The 19,577-nt window shown below is 47.3% G+C and overlaps 2 protein-coding genes and 1 pseudogene across 5 annotated transcripts in view; 1 reads left to right on the top strand and 2 right to left on the bottom strand.

The window, feature by feature from the left end:
• The window catches only part of POLD3 (DNA polymerase delta 3, accessory subunit), a 182,468-nt gene that overhangs the window by 124,761 nt on the left and 38,130 nt on the right, over positions 1-19,577 (bottom strand). The window lies entirely within an intron of this gene.
• The window catches only part of LOC132597689 (anaphase-promoting complex subunit 13 pseudogene), a 67,773-nt pseudogene that overhangs the window by 10,089 nt on the left and 38,107 nt on the right, over positions 1-19,577 (bottom strand).
• Positions 1,490-13,431, top strand: KCNE3 (potassium voltage-gated channel subfamily E regulatory subunit 3). Of its 4 annotated transcripts, none has more exons than XM_030836090.2 (4): positions 1,490-1,632; positions 2,894-2,976; positions 6,995-7,155; positions 10,198-13,431. In XM_030836090.2, the coding sequence occupies exon 4, from the start codon at positions 10,238-10,240 to the stop codon at positions 10,535-10,537; it is 300 nt and encodes a 99-aa protein (XP_030691950.1). In that variant the 5' UTR covers positions 1,490-1,632; positions 2,894-2,976; positions 6,995-7,155; positions 10,198-10,237; the 3' UTR covers positions 10,538-13,431. The 4 variants fall into 4 exon arrangements, with proteins under 4 accessions (XP_030691950.1, XP_030691949.1, XP_060160438.1 ...); XM_030836089.2 differs by having other exon boundaries at positions 2,891-2,976; XM_060304455.1 differs by lacking the exons at positions 1,490-1,632; positions 6,995-7,155 and having other exon boundaries at positions 2,888-2,976.

Below are 19,577 nucleotides of genomic sequence, written 5' to 3'. Positions count from 1 at the left end.
CAGTTGCGGCTCGTTGGCTCTAGAGCACAGGCTCAGTAGTTGTGGCACATGGGCTTAGCTGCTCCACGGCATGTGGGATCATCCCAGAACAGGGCTCGAACCCGTGTCCCCGGCATTGGCAGGCGGATTCTTAACCACTGTGCCACCAGAGAAGCCCTAGAACGGATTTTTGTTTGCAAGGGAGCCAGAGCTGGCCTCAGTTTTTTTTTTTTTTTTAAATTTACTTATTTTATTTATTTATTTTTGGCAGCGTTGGGTCTTCATTGCTGCACGCAGGTTTTCTCTAGTTGTGGCGACTGGGGGCTACTGTTCACTGTGGTGCGTGGGCTTCTCATTGCAGTGGCTTCTCTTGTTGCAGAGCACGGGCTCTAGGCATGCGGGCTTCAGTAGTTGTGGCATGTGGGTTCAGTAGTTGTGGCTCACGGGCTCTAGAGCACAGGCTCAGTTGTTGTGGCACACAGGCTTAGTTGCTCCACGGCATGTGGGACCTTCCCAGACCAGGGATTGAACCCGTGTCCCCTGCATTGGCAGGCGGATTCTTAACCACTGCGCCACCAGGGAAGTCACCTCAGTTTGTTATTAACTATCCCAAGGCCGGAGGCTGGCAAAGAGGGCTCTGATAATGACTCCCCACAGAGTCCCTGAGAGCTATTCCCTGCCACCGTCCACTCCCTTGCCCATGGCCTCCTGGTCCTCATTTCCCAGCTATCCCTGGATGCTTCTCTTCTCTGGAACCTGCAGTGTCCCCAGCAAGGAAGAAACAGCTTGAGTGAGGGCCTGGTGGCCAGAAAGTGAAGGGTATTCAGGGACAGGGAGCAGCGTGGTGTGGCTGGACACCAGTTGTCTGGGCATGTGAGGGACTGTTGAGACTTGGATGAAACATTGGCCGAGGTTAAGGGGAGAGAGTGGCCTAGTGGATTCTGAGTCTGAGCTCTGCCAGTGACTTCCTTAGTGAGCCTGAGCAAGTCTCCTTCCCCAAACTGGGCCCCTTCCCCAAACTGCATCCTGTCTGGAAAAGAGGGTTTGTGTTAGAATCAGATGATTTCTCCAGTGACCATCCGGCTTTAATATTTTGGATTCTAAGATCTCATCTGACCCTAACCATCACCCTGTGAAGAATGCATGCAGGAACTGTACCCGTTTTACAGCGAGGAAGCCATGGCCCAGTGAGGAGCAGTGTCCTGCCCGCCACCATACAACCACGTAGGAGCAAGGTCTGATTCCACCAGCACCAGACGCTCTTCTGAGATCCTCCTCAGACCGGGCAAGCTGAAGCGAAGCAAGGAACATTCGGTCTCAGGTCCAGGAAGCAGGCGCTGCAGGGTACGGAAGGGTCGCAGCCCACAGCTGGGTGAGGCCAAGCAGCTGGGCGGAGGCGCCCGAAGCCAGCTCCGGGAGAAGTGGGTGTGTTAGGGGCCGGGCGGGGCCGGGTGAGGGGACGCCCTGAGGAAGGGAAAAGGCAGCTGAGCGCGGGTTGGAGCACAGAGCGGAGGGGGCGCAGACGGTACTGGTCGCGGGCTGCGAGCAGGGGGGCTGGCGGAGCGCCTTGGGGCGCAGTGCGGGGCACCCGCGAGCCCAGGGCGAGGTGTCCAACGAACAGACGGCGCCCCTGGGAGCCTTGCCGACCGGCAGGTAAGGCGCACCCACCGGCTCGGGAAGGCTGAGCCGGCGCCAGGGGTAGAAATGAGGGGTGTATCCGCCTCCCTGGAGGCCGCCACCCGACGCAGATACATACTGATCCTCCCCTGGACAGAGCCACAGGGATCCCGGGGCGCACGTGGGAGCGCGAAGCTGGGCTCCTGGCACGCCTTGCCCGGAAACCGTGGGGGCTTAGGTCGGCACTCACGGGCCCCGGGACGGCGGCACCCAAGCTCCTTCCACATCCACAGATATGCGAGCGCACGATATAACAACCAACTTGCACCTCCGCAGCGAGAGCACACGCGGAAATGGCGCTCCGGGACCCGGCGTGTCTTCTTGCTTGGCGGGAGCCGCTTGCTCAGCGTGCGAGTTGCCTTGCCCATTCGCTACTTTATTGTGCCCCTCGCCCTATGCGCCCCAGTCCTGGGAAAAGCCTAGAAGCTCCCTTAGATGTCTTCTAGTACTAGTAACATAGATCTAGGCTGGGAGTCAGGAGACTTGAGTTCTAGTTTACAGGTTGTGTAAACCTGTGCCAATCGCCCACCTGCTCTGTGCTTTGTGCGTTCTTTTCCTGGGTCACCAAATGTAAAATGAGCCTCCTGGTCCTGTTGCCCATGTACTCCGTATGGCATGTGGGGGAAGGGGACTGGGCCCGGGAGTTTCTTGTGTAGAAAGTACAGGAGTTCAGACCCCTGTGTGAGGGCCCCTTGGAGAGTGTCTCCTCCTATCCCCCTCCCCACTCCTCAGCAGTTTGCGTATGGGGAATCTGAGGCCCAGGGGGGAGATGGCTTGTCCAGGGTCACACCAGGGACCAGACAGAAGTAGAACCCAATTCTCCCCACTCCTAGCCCAGGGCTGATTCCACTTCAGCTACAAAAGTGCGTTGTAAATATGTTAGCTGCTCTTTATCTCCTGGCATCCAGCCAGTTAACCGCTCTGAATGGAGGAGAGCCAAGCTGGAGGCAAGGAAACTGCTTTCAGATTTTCTTGACTCCTTAAGATGAGAACAAACAACCTTCATCCCTCACTCACTCCACACTTTGCAAAACACACTTCTATCTATAAACTGAATGGGTGGATGCTCAAAATGCCTACTAAGAGGGAGGCAGGACAAGATATCCCATCTTACTGATGGGGAGAATGAGGCCCCAGAGTGGAGAAATGACTTAACCAAGGCACACGGCTAGACATGTCTACAAAATAGGGGCAGGTCTCTTGACTCCAACTCTGGTGTGTTCTCTATCACCAGCAGGACTACAGAATGGTACCCCTAAATGGAGAGAGATTACAGGGCTGATCAGAGAGGACGAGAAACAAGGAAGGCTTCTGAAGGAGGTAAGTGTGTCTGAGAATGAAGAAAAGTAATAAAGAACCTCCTGGCTTCCTCTGAGGGTAGGAGAACCTAAGATGGGGAGAGGGGACATAGGGATAGCTGTTCTTGGTAATACTGGGGGGCGGCGGAGGAGATAGGGAAACAGAAAAGGAAATAGGTGACCAGGCTGCCCAATAATTCTCTCTTATGTTTACATAATACTTTGCAATTTCTAAAACACCTTTCCCCTTTGGTCTCCCCGAGTTGCGTGTGAGGCAAGCAGGACAGGGGTAATTATCCCCATCTCATAGATGAGATTCAGAGAACATAAATGCAGTGCTCAAGGTCACATAGCCAAGCATACAGCCAAGATTGGAACCATGAAAGGCATACCTGAAAGGCAAGATTAGAGGCTGGGAGACTGGGAGTTGGACTGTGTGTGTGCAGCAGGTGTGTGTGTGTGGCTGCCCCCTGGGTGGGTACACAGGGAAGAGGGTTGCTAAGCTGCTGCTGGTGTTTTGGGGCCAAGAATGTTTGCCCTTTGGATTGAATGGGGTTCCGGTGCAGGGAACATCTGGGCTTCCAAAGGTGGCTTAGAATTCCTCCTCCCCTGACTCACTTGCCCATCTGACTGAGATGGTGTCTTTTCTTTGAGCTTCCCCTTCCCCAGACCAAATGGAATCTGTTTTGGCCTGCCCTTGAAGTTGCTTTTTAAGTGCTGTAAGCTGTTTTCATGAATGCGTATGTGTGTGCGCAGGGGGGAATAGTCTAATAAGAAGAGACATTTATCCACCTATTCTTGAGTGCCTGCTGTAAAGAAATGTATGAGGCACAGGTCCCTACCTTCACACCTCCCAGTGCACAGTTTAGTATATCTATATCTATTTATATTTATACAGATATACACACCCAATTTCAATACAGCATAGTGCTCTAATAGGGTTTTATGCAAAGCACTTTAGGAACAGATGAGAAGAAGAGACTTAACTGGCTAGGGAGTGGGGAAGGTGGTGTCTCAGGAGAGGATCTACAGAGGTTATATTGGAGCTGGGTCTTGAAGGATGAGTAGGAGTTCACTAGGCAGATAAAAAAGAGGAAGGGTATTTTTGCCTAAGAAAACAGCATGAGCAAAGGCAAGAGGTGTGCAAGTGCAAGGAATGTTTGGGGAATGGCCTATAGCTCAGTATCATGGGACACAGGCAGTGGGGAGAGCTGTGGTGAGATGGGGCTGGAGGCAGGGTCATATCCAAAGGAGCTTGAATGATAATCGCAGGAGGTTAGACTGTCCTATAGGCAACAGAGGACTTATAGTGGAAAGATATGTGGATGAGATACCTGTTTCTGGTCCCAATTCCTAGGCTGTGAGACCTTGAGCAAGTGATTTCCTCTTGGGGTGGGGTGGTTTTTCCCACTGGTTGAATGAGGTGGTTACACCAATGACGTGATTATTAAGATCCCTTCCAGCTCAGATTCTATTTCTGTGTCTCCTTCTAACTATACGTTAAGATTCCTCTCCCACCAGCCCACGGTGGTGATAAGACCACCAGAGGGGCCAGAGGCAAAACTCTGCATTCCCAGGAGTTATCTCTGGATCCACTTGCTTTATGTGGCCTTTTTCCCCTGCCTCTCTACCACATTTCCAAGCACTTCAGACACTCATTCTGCAAGAGAAGCTGAAACAGAGCATAGGGAAACCAAAAGAACCGATGGTGGCGTTTCACTTTTCCCCAGAGAAACCTGAAAGAAAACCTTACTAAGATATCCAGTTCATCCTCCAGGTCCCAGCTTTACGCCTCCATTCCCAAGTTAGAGGCCAGGCGAGCTCAAGTCAAGAACAGCTTGGGCAAAGCTGTTAATGTGTTGGAAAGAGTGACATCAGGGTGTGGAGGAAGAGAGTGCACCTGGCTTGTGTATAGAAGAGCAGGAGTAGGTCTGGAGCAGAAAGGGCCATGGGGAGCAAGGCTAGAAAGGAAGGTTAACTCTTCCAAAAGTTACCAACTTCTCCCCTTACTGGATCCTCAGTTAAGATTGGCAAGAGCGACTTCCCTGGCCGTCCAGTGGTTAAGACTCCGCACTTCCAATCCAGGGGGTGCGGGTTCGATCGCTGGTCAGGGAACTAAGATCCCACATGCCAGTGGTGCGGCCAAAAAAAAAAGATGAGCAAGAATCTGTAGTGCAGGAAAAAGGAGTAGTGGTGGCCTTAGAGGAGATGATGCCCCAGGACATGAGGAGCCTGTGTTTGGTGTGATATGCAGCTCAGATGCCAGAAGACATTGCCATTTGTAGCGGAAAGAGCACCTGAACAGCACCCCAAAGACCTGGGTTCTCATCAGAGCTCTAACATTTACTAGCCATGTCATTTTGGACTAGTCACTTCCCCTCTCTGACCTTCAGCTTTCTCAACTACAAAATGGAGGGGTTGGCCTAGAATCTAGATTCTAAACAATCTTCAAAATCTCTTTTCAGTCACTGTTCATCTCCCTTCCTAAATGATTATCTCTTGTTTCAAGTCAGGGACTCTCCACGGCAGGAGCTCTGTCTTCCCCATCCATAGACCTTCACAATCAGCAACTGTCTTGAAGAGGGAAGACAAGGAGCTCAGAAAAAGGAACAAAATTCCCCACATTGCCAGCTGCCAATTCCCAACTTGGGTCCCAGAGGCAGGTCATAGAGAACCAAGCTGTCCCTTTATGAGCTCTCTGCCTCTCCTTGCACACAGGTCCTCCATCCCACCTCAACCCAGCTTCTAAAGATATGCAACTGTGGCTCCTTTGCACGTTCCATCAGAACTACAAATATCCATCCAGGTCTATCCAGAGAGGCACTGGAAGGAGGGTGTGAGGAATAAATGGTTTTGTGAACCTTTACTCCTCTCACTGAACTCCACCTCAGAGCCCACCCTGTTCCCGACGCTTTCCCGCTACCCCCACTTTCTAACACAGAGTCTGTCTCCCCCAGGCTAGATCACCCTGGCAGGTGAGCTATAAAGAGGAAAAATGAACAAGTCAGCAAATTTGGCCTTCAGTTTATCTAGGCTGGAATACTAAGTGTAACTCAGTCCTGGGACTCTGAAGCATCTTAACCTGTGAGGAAAGAATCTGAAGTCTTCTCTATCTCGTGATTTGAGGGACTCTAGAGAGCCCCCCAAATCCTCTCCCCCCAGCCTACCCAATCTCCCAAATCTCACGTATGGTTTTGTGGTATCTTCATGTTAGAGCTGATCAGGACCTTATAAGATTACATAGAAAAACCCTTTCATTTTACAGATGCAGACAGAAGCTGGGGCCCAGAAAAGGGAAGTCACATGCCCAAAGTCACACAAGTAGCAGCTGAACCAAGACAGCTCTTTGGTTTTCATTTCTTTCACTGTAAAATGAGGGAGGTTAGATTAGATGGACTCTGAAGGCCTTGCCAGCCTCTGCTCTGCACAAATAAAACCACCACATCTGTGGAGCGTCTAGTGCCAGGCACTGCATACTCTGCTTCTTTAATTTTCACAACAAAGCTATGGTACAGATAGTGTTGATGCCATGCCTATGTTTATACCCAGTCTATCCAAATAGGTTGATTGGTAACATCATTTGTTCCTACATAAAATAGCAACCCAATTGCTGGCTGCCATTCTGCCACTCACATCATTTCCTTGGGTCTCAGGCCCTTTCAGCCTCTTAGAGGCTCCTGCTAAGATGCCAGTACCCTGGGGAAAGGGGATGTTTTAGACTACACTGTTAGCTGGTCCCTGAGCAGCAGCTCATGTGTTGAACTGAGGTTTCTCATGAAGTCACCCAGATGAGACATTGTGAATCTGGAGTCGGGGGACAGCAGTCAGATGTCCCTTGGCCATGGCACAGCTCCTATAACTGCAACCCTAGGTTGGCCTGATCCAGCTGCTGCAGGAAGGGGAGGGGAAGCGGCAGGGTGTCAGCACCCAAAGCACAGCTATTGCACAACCCTTGGGGCTTGGCCTCGGGTGATCCACCCTCGTTCTGAAGTTTTTTCTGTGTGTCTAGTTCCTTCTTTTTCTGTCCCCTCCCCACCCAGCTCTGGGCCTTCCCAGCTCCCAAAGTCAATATTGAGAGCCCAGATGTGTCCAGGGACATCCTGAAGACATGTCAGGACATCCGGAGGGGCTGAGGAGCCTTAGGGCGCCCACAGGGAGATTCCTGGAGCTGACTAGGAGCCAGTGAATTTGCTGTTGTTTGGTGAGTCTTCCAGATGGAGGTGGCCCTCCGTCTGCCTTGTCAGTTCAAACCCCCATGCAAGGCTATCGAAGAAAACTGGTGACAGTGACTGCCCTGGGAAAGAAACCTGGGCCATTGGGAACAGAGAGACTGCATTTTCATTGTATGTACTGCTTCAATTTCTTTTTTTTTGCTGTGTATATGTATTTACTTCTCAAAAATGAAAAACAGATTTTCATTTTAATGAAAACCGTGTTTTTTATTAAAATGTATTTAAAAAATCCTCTTCACTGTAATAAAAGTATATGCTCAAGCAAGCCTGGGGCAGGGGGCAGAGCAGAGATAATAATCTTTTTTTTTTTCTTTTTAATTAAAAAAAGTTTTTTTTAAATTTTAATGTGGTAAAAAGCAACATAAAATTTATTGTCTTAGCATTTTTAATGGTACATCTCAGTAGTGTTAACTATCTTTACATTGTTATGCAGCAGATCTCTAGAAGTTTTTCATCTTGCAAAACTGAAACTCTGTACCCATTGAACAACAACTCCTGGTGATAATCTTTTTTGATAGATGAGGAAACTGAAGTGCAAACAGGGCAAGAAACTTATTTCCCTCAAAGTGAGCTCTTCCCGCACTTATGCCATCTGTCTGTTGTCTGCTTATAAAACTGTCTGAGGCCCCTTCCTCCTGCAACCACTGCCTTAGCCATTCCAACCCCCAAATGCCTCTCACATCCTCTATCTGTCCCCGCCCCCACCTTGTCATCCCCTCTGCCCCAGCTCAGGACTCAGCACCTTGAACCCACACTATTTCACTTATCACTGGGCTCCCTGCCTCCATCCCTGCCCTCTTTACTCCACACTCCACACAGAAGCCAGAGTGTCCTTTCCAAGCACAGATCTGATTATTTTACCCCCTTTTAAAATATCATTCCATGGTTTTTCTCCACCTACAGGGTAAAGTTCCAACTCTGCAGCCTGGCACTCAAGGCCCTTTATGATTTGGTTTGGGCCAATGTCTCCATCCCACATCCTATCTTATCCTTTCACGCATCTTACACTCTATGCTACTTTCCATTCTTCAAAGTGTGCTTTCTAGTCCATCTGTTTGCTTCCCTTCCCTTCTCTACTTCCAAAAAATCCTTCAAGGTCCAACTCAAATTCTTCCATCACTGTGAACACTCTCTGAGCACTGGTCAGAATTCATCCCTTCTTCCTTTAAGCCCCAGTAGCTCCTACATTGTCTCCCACATTAAGAGCTGGCTTTGTGCCCCTGAGTGTAGGGACTGGCCTCCTAGAGCTCCCAGAATAAGGCTGCCCAGGAGTGGGCCTCCATAAACGATGACTGGCCAGGTGATTCACTGAGCCATTAATTTCATTGTGCTGCTCCTGCTTTCCATTAGCCCGTATGAGGAAAGAGGAAGGCACAGTTATATGCCATGTACACAGTGATGTTGTTTTCCCACTTGTTGCCTGACAAGTGGGATAGTAGATGAGAACCTATGCCTCCTCGATCTTAACTCTTCCCCTTTTCCATCCAGACAAGGTTGCCCGAGTACTAGATGGCAGGGGGCCCCAAGGCCTTGCATAAATTGTGGGCCAGTCCTGGATTATTGCTGTATTATTTTGATTCTTCCCCCCAAATTCTGCATTCTTAGAGTTCTTCATGAATATTTATCATGGTCATAACTAACTGTCATCTTTTCTGGGGAAGAGACGTGATGGTTAATAGTCAAGTTAAACAGCTCTACCTAGATAAAGGAGGGCTTTGGAACCAGTCAGTGAACACTGAGTGCCTGGCCTATAGAGAAATCCAAAGTGGCCTTCTTTACTGGAGACCACTGAGGGAAGGAGAACTAGGGTAGTCCCCTAGACTTGGAGGAGAGACACAGCCTTTCTGACCAGGAGCATGTGGTCTGCTGATAACCCTTATCAATAGCAAGAGGACAGCCACAAATTGCCTTATATGTAAGTGCTGGGGCAAAGGGAAGGCTGCGATGATAAAGCTTGTGGAGTATGTTGGGAGCACACAAAGGCTTCCTGAAGGAAGTGAGCATGGAGCCTTGTTTAAAGGAATGACATATGTTTTTCCAGAGACTAGGATACAAGGCTGCCTTTGGCTATTTTTCTACATTGTAGACTAAGGATCTCTGAGAGGAAGGAAAAGGAACATCTGCTATCACCAGTTATATGCCATGTACACAGTGACATTGTTTTGGAAGGCAGGATAGTTGAGGTGCTAGTGTCTTTTCTCTCTGGGGTGGGTATAACCCCAAACTGGACTGAGTATTCCTTTCACTCCAAAGCCCTCAGGCCCAGTGCCTGCAGTGGTTATCAGCCTTTGCCTGCTCCCCCAGCCACCTCCTTTCCAACAGAATTTCTCCTCAATAGCTAGGAATACCTAGAGTGGGACCTAGGATGCTTTAGAGGTCAAGTGACCCAGCCTCTGGCCTCCAGGTAGGGGGAAATCTAAGCCATCCCTAAACATCTTCTACATGGTATCTGTGGAGCATAAGAAAGAACTGTGCTGAGGGAGAGTTCTGACGAATGTCTTCTAACTGTGCCACACAGTCCTCCCCAGAGCTGGTGTGGAGGCCAGAGGAGCTCTGAGCTGGCCATCGAAGAGCAGGGCTGTACCTCGGCTCTACCTCCAGTATTCTCTGTGATCATGGACAAGCCAACTATTCTCTCTGGGCCTGTGTGTAAAATGGAAGAAATTACATTAAATAATCCCTAAGGCCCTTCTAGCCTAAAGCTCAGTGACTTTTAGAACCCAAAGAAAGGACAGATAAGCATGCTTACAATGGTCAAGGAAGACTTCCTTCCACAAGTATTTATTGAGCACCTACTGAGTGCTGTCATAAGTGCTCATACATAGCAGTGAATAAAACAGACACATTCCCTGCCTTCCTTGGGCTGGCAGTCTAGTGGAGAAGACAGACAAGCAAACAAGTAGTTAGAATAAATTGTGATGTTGGGATTTTAGCTGGAGTCTGAAGGAGTGGGAAGGTCATTCAATCTACAAGTAACAGAAGCCATCCTCTCTCTTTTCTGTCACTACTAGAGCATCCTCCGATTCTTCCCCCACCTGAATCCCTGTTGCTATGGAGACCACCAATGGGACTGAGACCTGGTATGAGAGCCTGCACACTGTGTTGAAGGCTCTAAATGCTACTCTTCACAGCAACTTGCTCTGCCGGCCAGGGTCAGACAACCTGACTGAGGAGAGGCGGGCCAGCCTACCTGGCCGCGATGACAACTCCTACATGTACATTCTCTTCGTCATGTTCCTATTTGCTGCCACTGTGGGCAGCCTCATCCTGGGATACACCCGTTCCCGCAAAGTGGATAAGCGCAGTGACCCCTATCATGTATACATCAAGAACCGTGTGTCTATGCTCTAATGCTAAGAGGCCGGGGATGGCAGAAGATCAAGATTCCTGAGGATTATCTTGTGGGGCCTCCAGAGCTCAGCTATGTGTTACATCAGGCCTCAGTGTTCTAATCTGTAAGATCAACAAGAAACAGTACTAAGGGAGGTCATCATTGGGGAAGGAGGAGAGGATCTAGCAGACCTAGGCCTTGTGGATAAGGATTTTTTCCAGCAAAGATAGACGTTACAGACAGTAGGAGCCCTTTGAACAAATATATAAAAGTGGCAGGAATTCCCTGGTGGTCCAGTGGTTAGGACTCCGTGCTCTCACTGCCAAGGACCTGGGTTCAATCCCTGGTCGGGAAACTGAAATCCCACAAGCCGTTCAGTGTGGCCAAAAAAAAATAAATAATAAAAAAATATATATATATATACACACACACACACACACATATATATGTATATATATATATAAAAGTGGCAACATATAATGACAAATGAGTGTTCTAGTGGCCGGAGTGTTGGGGGCTAGGGGCTAGAGGAAGGAAAAGAGGAAGTTGTAGCAGAGGGAAATGAGACAGGAAAATGCCCTGAGGACACATTTTTTGATGTGTTATCTTCAATGACCATGAGAAGCAGCAATGATTATCTCATATCACAGACAGGAAATCTAAGTTATGTTACTTACTTATATTTTTTCACATTTTATGTTTTTCAGCCCATTTAACATTTGTGATTTTACCCCCCCGTGAGGGAAGCAGAGCAAGTGCCATTCTGCCCATTTGGGCCAAAGCAGTACCATGACTGGAACCCAGGTTCTCTGGTCACCTTGCCTAGTGCTTTGCAAAACTGTGTGCTACCTAGGAGTGGATCTAGGCCTGAAACTTATATAATTCTGGGGGGCCCTCCTTAAGAAAAAGAATTTTAAAATATCTTATTTTTGCAAGTATTACAAAAACATATCACCATGTTAATACATTGTTGGGGCCCCTCCTAAGATCTTAAGAAGGAGCCATGCAAGTACAGAGCCCTGACTGTTAAGCCTCATTAGCTCCATGGTCCCTGTGCCCTTCCACCAATGTCCCAGTGCCTTTCCCAGCCCCATCTCCAGTCCTGGGGACTTCACTACCTCTAAGGCAGCCTCTAACATTTTGAATGAATTCTGTGAGTAATTTTCTGATATCAAGTTGAAATCTGCTTCTAGAAGATTATTATCACACCTAGAAGATTACCATATTAAAAGAGGCAGGTACCTGATTCAGTGGAAAGAGAACCAGCCCTGATTCTACTACCAGTGTGGTATATAAACTGGCTAGACACTTCCCTCTCTGACTCTTGTCCTTCTTCAGCACCGTGAAATAGAAAGTTGAAATAGTTGAAAGTCTCTAAGGGCTCTACCAGATCTGATAGTCTAGGCTTCACGTACATTGATTTGAACCACATAAAACTGCTGTGCTGGACTTCCCTGGTGGCGCAGTGGTTGAGAATCTGCCTGCTAATGCAGGGGACACGGGTTCAATCCCTGGTCCGGGAAGATCCCACATGCCGCGGAGCAACTAAGCCCGTGCGCCTAGAGCCCACATGCTCTGCAACAAGGGAAGCCACTGCAATGAGAAGCCCGCACACCGAAACAACGACCCAATACAGCCAAAAGTAAAAACAAATTTATTTTTAAAAAAAGTCAGGAAGTTCCAATGAATCCAAGAGTCACACACACACACACACAACTGCTGTGCTTGTAGGTCAAAAACAGCTGAATATCAGTAGTTTCACATGCTTCAGCTGAATACATGAAATGTGGCCAGCTACAAATCCCAGGCTGGAACCTCCCACTGTTCTGTTTAATTTCTGTTATTAAGGAATCTCCATGGGGTCTCCAGAAAGCCCTATCAAAACATACATATTTGTGTATATCAAAAACTTTGAAAGCATATTTTGAGAGCACTTATCTCTGAAGAGAAGGATTATGGGTGATTTTCCCTTTCTACTTTAAAAATTTATGTAATATTTGATTTATTTGATCGTAAGTATGTTTCTTATATAATAAGGGGGGGGGAAGCTACTTTTACTTTGAAAAAATGAAAATAAACACCTGTGTGTTACTTGAATGGAGGATCACAGAACACATTTGCTCCCATGAGCAGTTAGTCATGTTGATTCCAGTTAGGAATGTTGATTCCATGCAAATCAGTGCTGAGCCCCACGTGTGCTCTCAAGCCTTTCCTCATATCTTCTTGAGAGAGAAGGTGGAGACCTGCTTAAGAAGACGTGACATATAGGTGGACAACGGACTCGAAGTCTACAGCTGGATGGGACTTTGGAGACCGCCCAGCCCAAACACCCAAATAAAATACGGAATCCCAACAAGAATAAGAATGAATGTCAGGTAATGGATGCTATCAGGATTTTGAGAAATGAGATTGAGTGGATGCAGAGGAGCCAGAGAAAGGTAGAATTTGAACTGGGCTTTGAGAGATAGGACAGATCTACGTGGGCAGAGGGAATGAACGGAACAAGACAAGGGAAGCTTGGAGGCAGAAATGTGGCAAGACCACCCTCCTGAAGAGAGCAGGTCGGCGGCTGGATGGAGCAGGAAGCAGCCCAGAGTGGCTGCGCTGGGAGTTCAGTGTCCCCATCTATGGGGGAGACTTCCCTTCACACAGTCCTTATACTCACAGGGCTTAAAAATAGAGTAATACAAATTCTTTTGCTTGTAAGTTACAGAAATCCAGTGTGTATTAGCATAAGCACAAAAGGGGATTTATTGAGAGGAGTATGGGGTAGTTCAAAAGAGGAGCTACCAGGGCTTCCCTGGTGGCGCAGTGGTTGGAAGATCCCACATGCCGCGGAGCGGCTGGGCCCGTGAGCCATGCCTGCGCGTCCGGAGCCTGTGCTCCGCAAGGGGCTCAATATACCTCATTATGTACACTCAACGTTGGGCTAAATAAAAATATAAGATTTTAAGGTATAATTTAAACATTCTAATATTTTATGATGTAGGTATTCCCCTTGGGTCTCCCCCCAGCTCTATCCCACTGCCTCCTTCAGCCCATAGGCTCTTTTGGCTGCACTGGTTCTGCCCTCTGCTGGCCAGATCCCAGCACATCACCTTGGGCCCTCAAAGCAAAACTTCAATAATCACTCATTCAGACGCTGAGTGCCTACTATGTGCCATGCACTCATCTAGGCACACTTGGAATACATAAACAAATGAAAATGATCAAAGAAATCCCTGCCTTAATACTTAAAAGCACTTAATACTTAAGATACTACATGTCAGGCTATGGCCTAAGTATTTTACAGACATTAACTCATTTAGATTTCAAAACCTTCATAACATCCCTATGTAGCAGGTATTCCTTACAACTACTTCAGTAGAGCCCACTTGTTCTTCACATAGCTCCTTCCTCACTCTCAGCCCAATTTCAGCACCATGGCATACCCAGCCCAGACCATGGGTTTGAACGGTCCCCGGAGATGATTTGGGAAGATGACGGCAGAGTATTGACATCAGTAGACTGAAGTTGGGTTCCCTAGAAGCAAAGTCTGAGACAGGCATTTATTGAGGGAGCACTTTTTGGGGGAAACATGCAAAGGAAAGAGTGAAGTAGATAGGAAAGGGAACAAGACAAACAAGGTACATGTCAGGTCACATCTAGCCCTGGCCTGATCCACAGGGAACTGGGGCATAAACCACAAGGCAGACTTACACCCCCTTGAGGCAAAGGGGCCGGGCTTTTATGCCGCATATCAGTCAGTCATTGCTTGTGGGCCACCCTGGTGGGGAGGGGGAAGAGAGGAGGGTTGTGAGGAGGTGCCCATCAGCTGAGGGCAGGTCTCTGGAGAAGGGTGGCACCTGTGAGCAATTGCAGCCTAGACCAGTTGTCTTGGTTGGAGATCTACAACAGCCTAGTTCCTCAGGAAGGTTCTGAAGCTCAATTTTCATCACAGGATCAGCCCCATCTTTAGTGATTATCCTTTTCTACCCTGTGTCAGTCACCATTGACTGCTGGCTGCTAGAGGGGGGCATGTAACCTCCCACGGGTGCTCACGTTTGGCTGAGCTGGAGAAGGCAGTAGCTCTGAGGTGACAGCAGCCAACACTCACAGCAGCTGGGGAAGGGGCCACACGGGGGCTCCGTCAGCATCCACAACAGCTGTGCTATTGGGGAAATGGGAGCAGAAGCAGAGTGTCACATCTTGTGATCTCCTTCTAGCTTAAGAGCCAAGAAGCACACACTAAATAAAGAACAAAACAAGATTACACCAAAAAGAACCCAATAGGAAACAATACACTTAAGTACAGAAAATGTGGGGAACCAATATTAAATGTGATGGTCAAGAAGAGGGAGAGGGATGTATTCATGGATGTTTCCTGGAGATGTGAGGTAGGATTTGATTAGGTGGTCCAGTGTAGTATGGTCCAAGGCAGCATTCCAAGTAGGTGGATGGCTCTGCTCTACTCAGTCATTCAGGGACCTGGGATTATGACAGCCATCCTCAACGTGTAGCTTCCAAGTTTACTCTGGTTGAAGCATTTCTAGTTAGTGAGGAGAGAGAAAGAACAGAATTCCAGAGCCTAAGATTTGCTCTTAAGCAAGCAAGGCAAAAGCTGCATACATCCCATCTTCTCACATCTATTGACAAGGGTTCAGTAACATGGCCACAGCTGGCTGCAAGCAGCCAAACCTCAATTACTAAGGAAGAAAGAATGGATTTTGTGGACAGCTAGTGGTCTTCACTCTACCCTCCTCACTTTCCCCAGGACGGGTCATGATAAAAAAAATGTAGAGTCCTGGGAATTCTCTGGTGGTCCAGAGGTTAGGACTCTGTGCTTTCACTGCTGAGGGCGCGGGTTCAATCCCTGGTCAGGGAACTAAGATCCCACAAGCCGTGTAGTGTGGCCAAAAAAAAAAAAAAAGTACAGTCCTGCCAAGAGGAAGAAGTGCTATTATTCTGATTCAGTCATGTTTTCTGAGGGGTGCAGGCGGGAGCCTTGCAGGTCTAACTAAGCCTGTCCTGGGAATGTGACTTTTGCTCTTTTATTTATTTTTTTTCTGGCTCTGGTGAGTCTGGTCTCTCCTCTCATTGGAGTGGTAATATCCAAGATATTTGTTTAGGCAAAGGGGAAATAGACAAAGCAAGTCTTTCAGCCAGCTTTGTGTAGGAAAAAGAATCCTCTTTCACGTGCCACTAGGAAACCAAGAACATGATCTGCCTGGATGAAATCAGAGAACCCATCTATGGTTAAACTGTGACAGAATGAGGTCTAGGAGCAGGAGAGAAGGAAATTAGTGAACAGGAAAGAAAGGGAAGAAAAATTACTATTTGATGACCAACCAATCTCTGCCAGGCACTGTGCTGGGAAGCTCTAGAGGTAATTATTTTTTTAACCTCATTTCATAGATGAAGTAACAGAAGCTCAGAAGTGAAATAGCTTGTTTGACATTCACTTAATATGTAGCACTGTCTAGATTTTAACACAGACTCACCTAAATTCAAAGCCCATATTCTCCCCACTATAGCTGGTCCCTTTGAGAGTCACATTAGTTCCTTTCTTGAAACTAAACACTCTTAATCTCCTAGCACACTCTGTGGCTGGCCTCTCTGCTCCCCTTCATGGTAGAGCAGTCACAATCTTGTCCTCGCCCAGCTCCTTTTACCCCCAAGCAAGATGCCTCAAAGAGAAGAGAGGTCATTGTCACAGTGCTTATGGGAATAATAAGTCAATTGGGACAGCTCTTGGGTAAGAGTCCCTGAGTCCCTACAGCACTAACTCAACACTGGGAATAAGAGAAACATATAGAGACCAGCCACAGAATCTGCTGGGAGATTAGAAGGGTTAAATCTCAAGAAAAGATCTAATGTGAATCATTGATGCACCTCCCTCAGTTGGAGAGAGGATGAGATTATTTAAATACATTTCAAAAGATCTCTGTGGGACAGCTACAGGCTTACAGTTCTGCTCTTGGATTACCATTCATTCATTCAAGAAATAATTATTAAGTACAACCAAGATATTTGGCAATGTGTTTGACAAAAGAATATAGCAGCAAACAAGAAAGGCACAGTCCCTGTCTTCACGGGGGCAAGGATAGCTCACCCACTTGTTTTTCTACCTAGAAAACGGTTCCATTTCTATGAAGCTCTACTTTGAACTACCCTCCTCTTCACAGGTGGAGGCTTCTTTCACTCATGTTATTGTCCTGCTTATAATTCTCTGATAATTTTTACCACAATGTACTCTCCAGGCATGTCTTTTCCCCTCCTAGAAACACTGCAAAGGTGCAAGCAGGGACCATGTCTAATGCATCTCTATGCCCTCATCAACTAGAATACGGCTTGGCACAAAGTGTATGCTCCATAAGTATTGGTGAAATGAATCAACATTATTATGAGTATTGTGCTACATAATCTCTCACATGTGTTTGCGTATGATGCTTTCAATCTTTCAAGACATTTCCATCTCCATTCTCTCATTTGGTTTAGAGTTTGGTCTGGTGGATTCAGTTAAAAGTGGATGTGAGAACACTTTGTAAAATATGAATGGTAAGGACTGTTACTGAACCACATTGACTATTGCTAGTCTTGAGGCCAGGATAATTTAGGTAACATACTTAAGATCACGCAGCAGTAGTCAGTACTAGAATCTATGTCTCCTGACTTCTGTTTCTGGACTTTTCCTCCCTGCATCAGGGGCAACTGACAAAAGAATGGTACAGACAAAGTGCTCGGGGAGCCCCTAAATATGACTGCTAACTCCCAGGAGTGGATACAGTGACACTCTGCCCGGATCCTTGGGGTCAACGCACCCATCACCCAACTGCTGCAAACATGGGCTGCTGGCAGCTCACAGCTGCACCCCTCACTGTGCATTTTCCTGGGCCAGAGGGAACTATTTCAGCCAAGGCTATAACCCCTACTGGGGGGCAGCTCATGACCAATGACAGACTGATACAGGGATGCAAAGGGCTGGTTCCATCGCATCTATTTGGGACAACTGAGGAGCCATCTCAGCTCCAGAACTCCTGGTAGGATCAGCTGAGGTTTCGGTTGCAACGAAATCGTGAGTTAGCTTCTCCCTCTGCCCACTCCTGCTTCCTCACTTCCTTACTGATGTAGCTCCCAAGAGCGCTCTCCAAAAGACCTGCATGCCACTCTCCACCTCAGTCTGTTTCCAAGGGAATCAATCTCTCCCTCAAGAACTGTTCCCTAGCACTGAGCCTGTTCCTAAGTAGTTGTCAGTAATGACAGAGGAATGGATGATACAATATAGATGGAGACAGTTAGTGGTTCTAGCAAAACCAAAATGAAGACAAGGCAGTAATAGAGACTGGCGGTGTAGAAAAACAGCGAGTTATGGTCACTGAATAAAAACTGGCCACTAGAGGGCCCAGCACTACTCATCTATTGTTCTGCAGCTGCCTTAGAGCAAAATTCTAATTTTGCCCTTGACTTGGCAGACACCAGTATAATTGTCTACACGAGGGGGAAAACTGCTGGTCTAATGCTTCCTTCTCTTTTATCTATGCCATGAACATCAGTGTCCTAGCCTGTTCCAATACCCTGTCACCAAGCACTCTGTGCCATTACATATAAACGTATTCCCATAAATCAAAGCTCCCAAAGCCTGTGTTTTTTCCACCCACTGCTCTCATTGTTCCCAAGGAGTTCCAAAGATCAGAAATGTGGAATTCCAAACAGTTGGTTGTGACAATTTTCACCCCAAAATGGAGAGAATCAGCAACATAATCTGTTTAGTCCTGTCACTTCCCCTTCCCCGCCCACTTCCCCAGTTGGCAGTAAAGATAAGACATACAGGATTACATACGAACTACAGTGGCCAAGGAAGAAAGGGGTCATGGGAATCTTCACAGAAGATGAAAAAGTTTGAGAACATTGTGTATGAATTAATGATTGATTAATTAAATCAATTTATTTTTTTTTCTGCTGTGGACTCAGTAAAAAGACTTAAAGAAAATTTTCCTCTGCATCCTTTTCAGAAACACAGTTAGTCCTTTGTAGGTTGGGAGGCTTTCTTTGAGGGATAGGGAGGGAAGGTTTGGACCATTTAGAGGTCTCTGTTTCCAACATATACATTCTTTTATTTTTTTTTAATGTTGTATTCTTTTTTTTAATTGAATGAAAAATTCTTTAAATTCTATAGTGCTTTACAATTTTCAAAGGTTTCACACACATGATTTCATGTAATCCCATAATAACGCTTTTCTCCCCCTACTCCTATATTGCCCTTTCCCCTTCTCCCCACTGGTAACCACTAGTTTGTTCTCTAAATCTGTGAGTTTGCTTCTTTTTTGTTTTATTCACTAGTTTCCAACATATACATTCTTTTTTTTGAAATAAATTTATTTTACTTTTGGCTGCGTTGGGTCTTCGTTGCTGCAAGCGGGCTTTCTCTAGTTGCGGTGAGCAGGGTTTACTCTTCATTGCGATGCAAGGGCTTCTCATGGTGGTGGCTTCTCTTGTTGCTGAGCATGGGCTCTAGGTACACAGGCTTCAGTAGTTGCGGATCGCGGGTTCTAGAGCGCAGCCTCAGTAGTTGCAGCACACGGGTTTAGTTGCTCTGCGGCATGTGGGATCTTCCCGGACCAGGGCTCGAACCCATGTCCCCTGCATCAGCAGGCGGATTCTTAACCTGTGCCACCAGGGAAGCCCTCCAACATATACATTCTCAAAGGGACAGAGCTGGATTGTTTGGGAGGGGGGAAAACTCTGAAGATTAATAGGGAGCAGAGTTGGAGTCTACACAGCCAGGAGGGGACCTGAACTTGGCTCTCTCCCAGTATCTCTGGCAGTGGTGACTATAAGCACACCTGGGGAATGAACACCAAGCCATGGCTTTGGGAGCCATAGGGGAGTTCTTGGTGGCCTGGTTTAGAATAGAAGGAGCAGATGCCTTGAGCAACTGGGTCAGATACATCTGACTGCAATACTCCTGCTTGGACAATGAGCTACAACTTCAATGGACTGAAGACACTTCCCCAGGTTTTCTAGATTGGGTAAGCCCTGAGGTTGTTTTATCCCCACAGAAGTTCTGATATCGAATGTCCC

This window comes from Globicephala melas, chromosome 8 (genome assembly GCF_963455315.2).
Source record: "Globicephala melas chromosome 8, mGloMel1.2, whole genome shotgun sequence".
Classification (NCBI taxonomy): Eukaryota; Metazoa; Chordata; class Mammalia; order Artiodactyla; family Delphinidae; genus Globicephala; species Globicephala melas.
The sequence above is the reverse complement of the archived record's forward strand: the minus strand, read 5'-3'. Positions and strand labels throughout refer to the sequence as shown.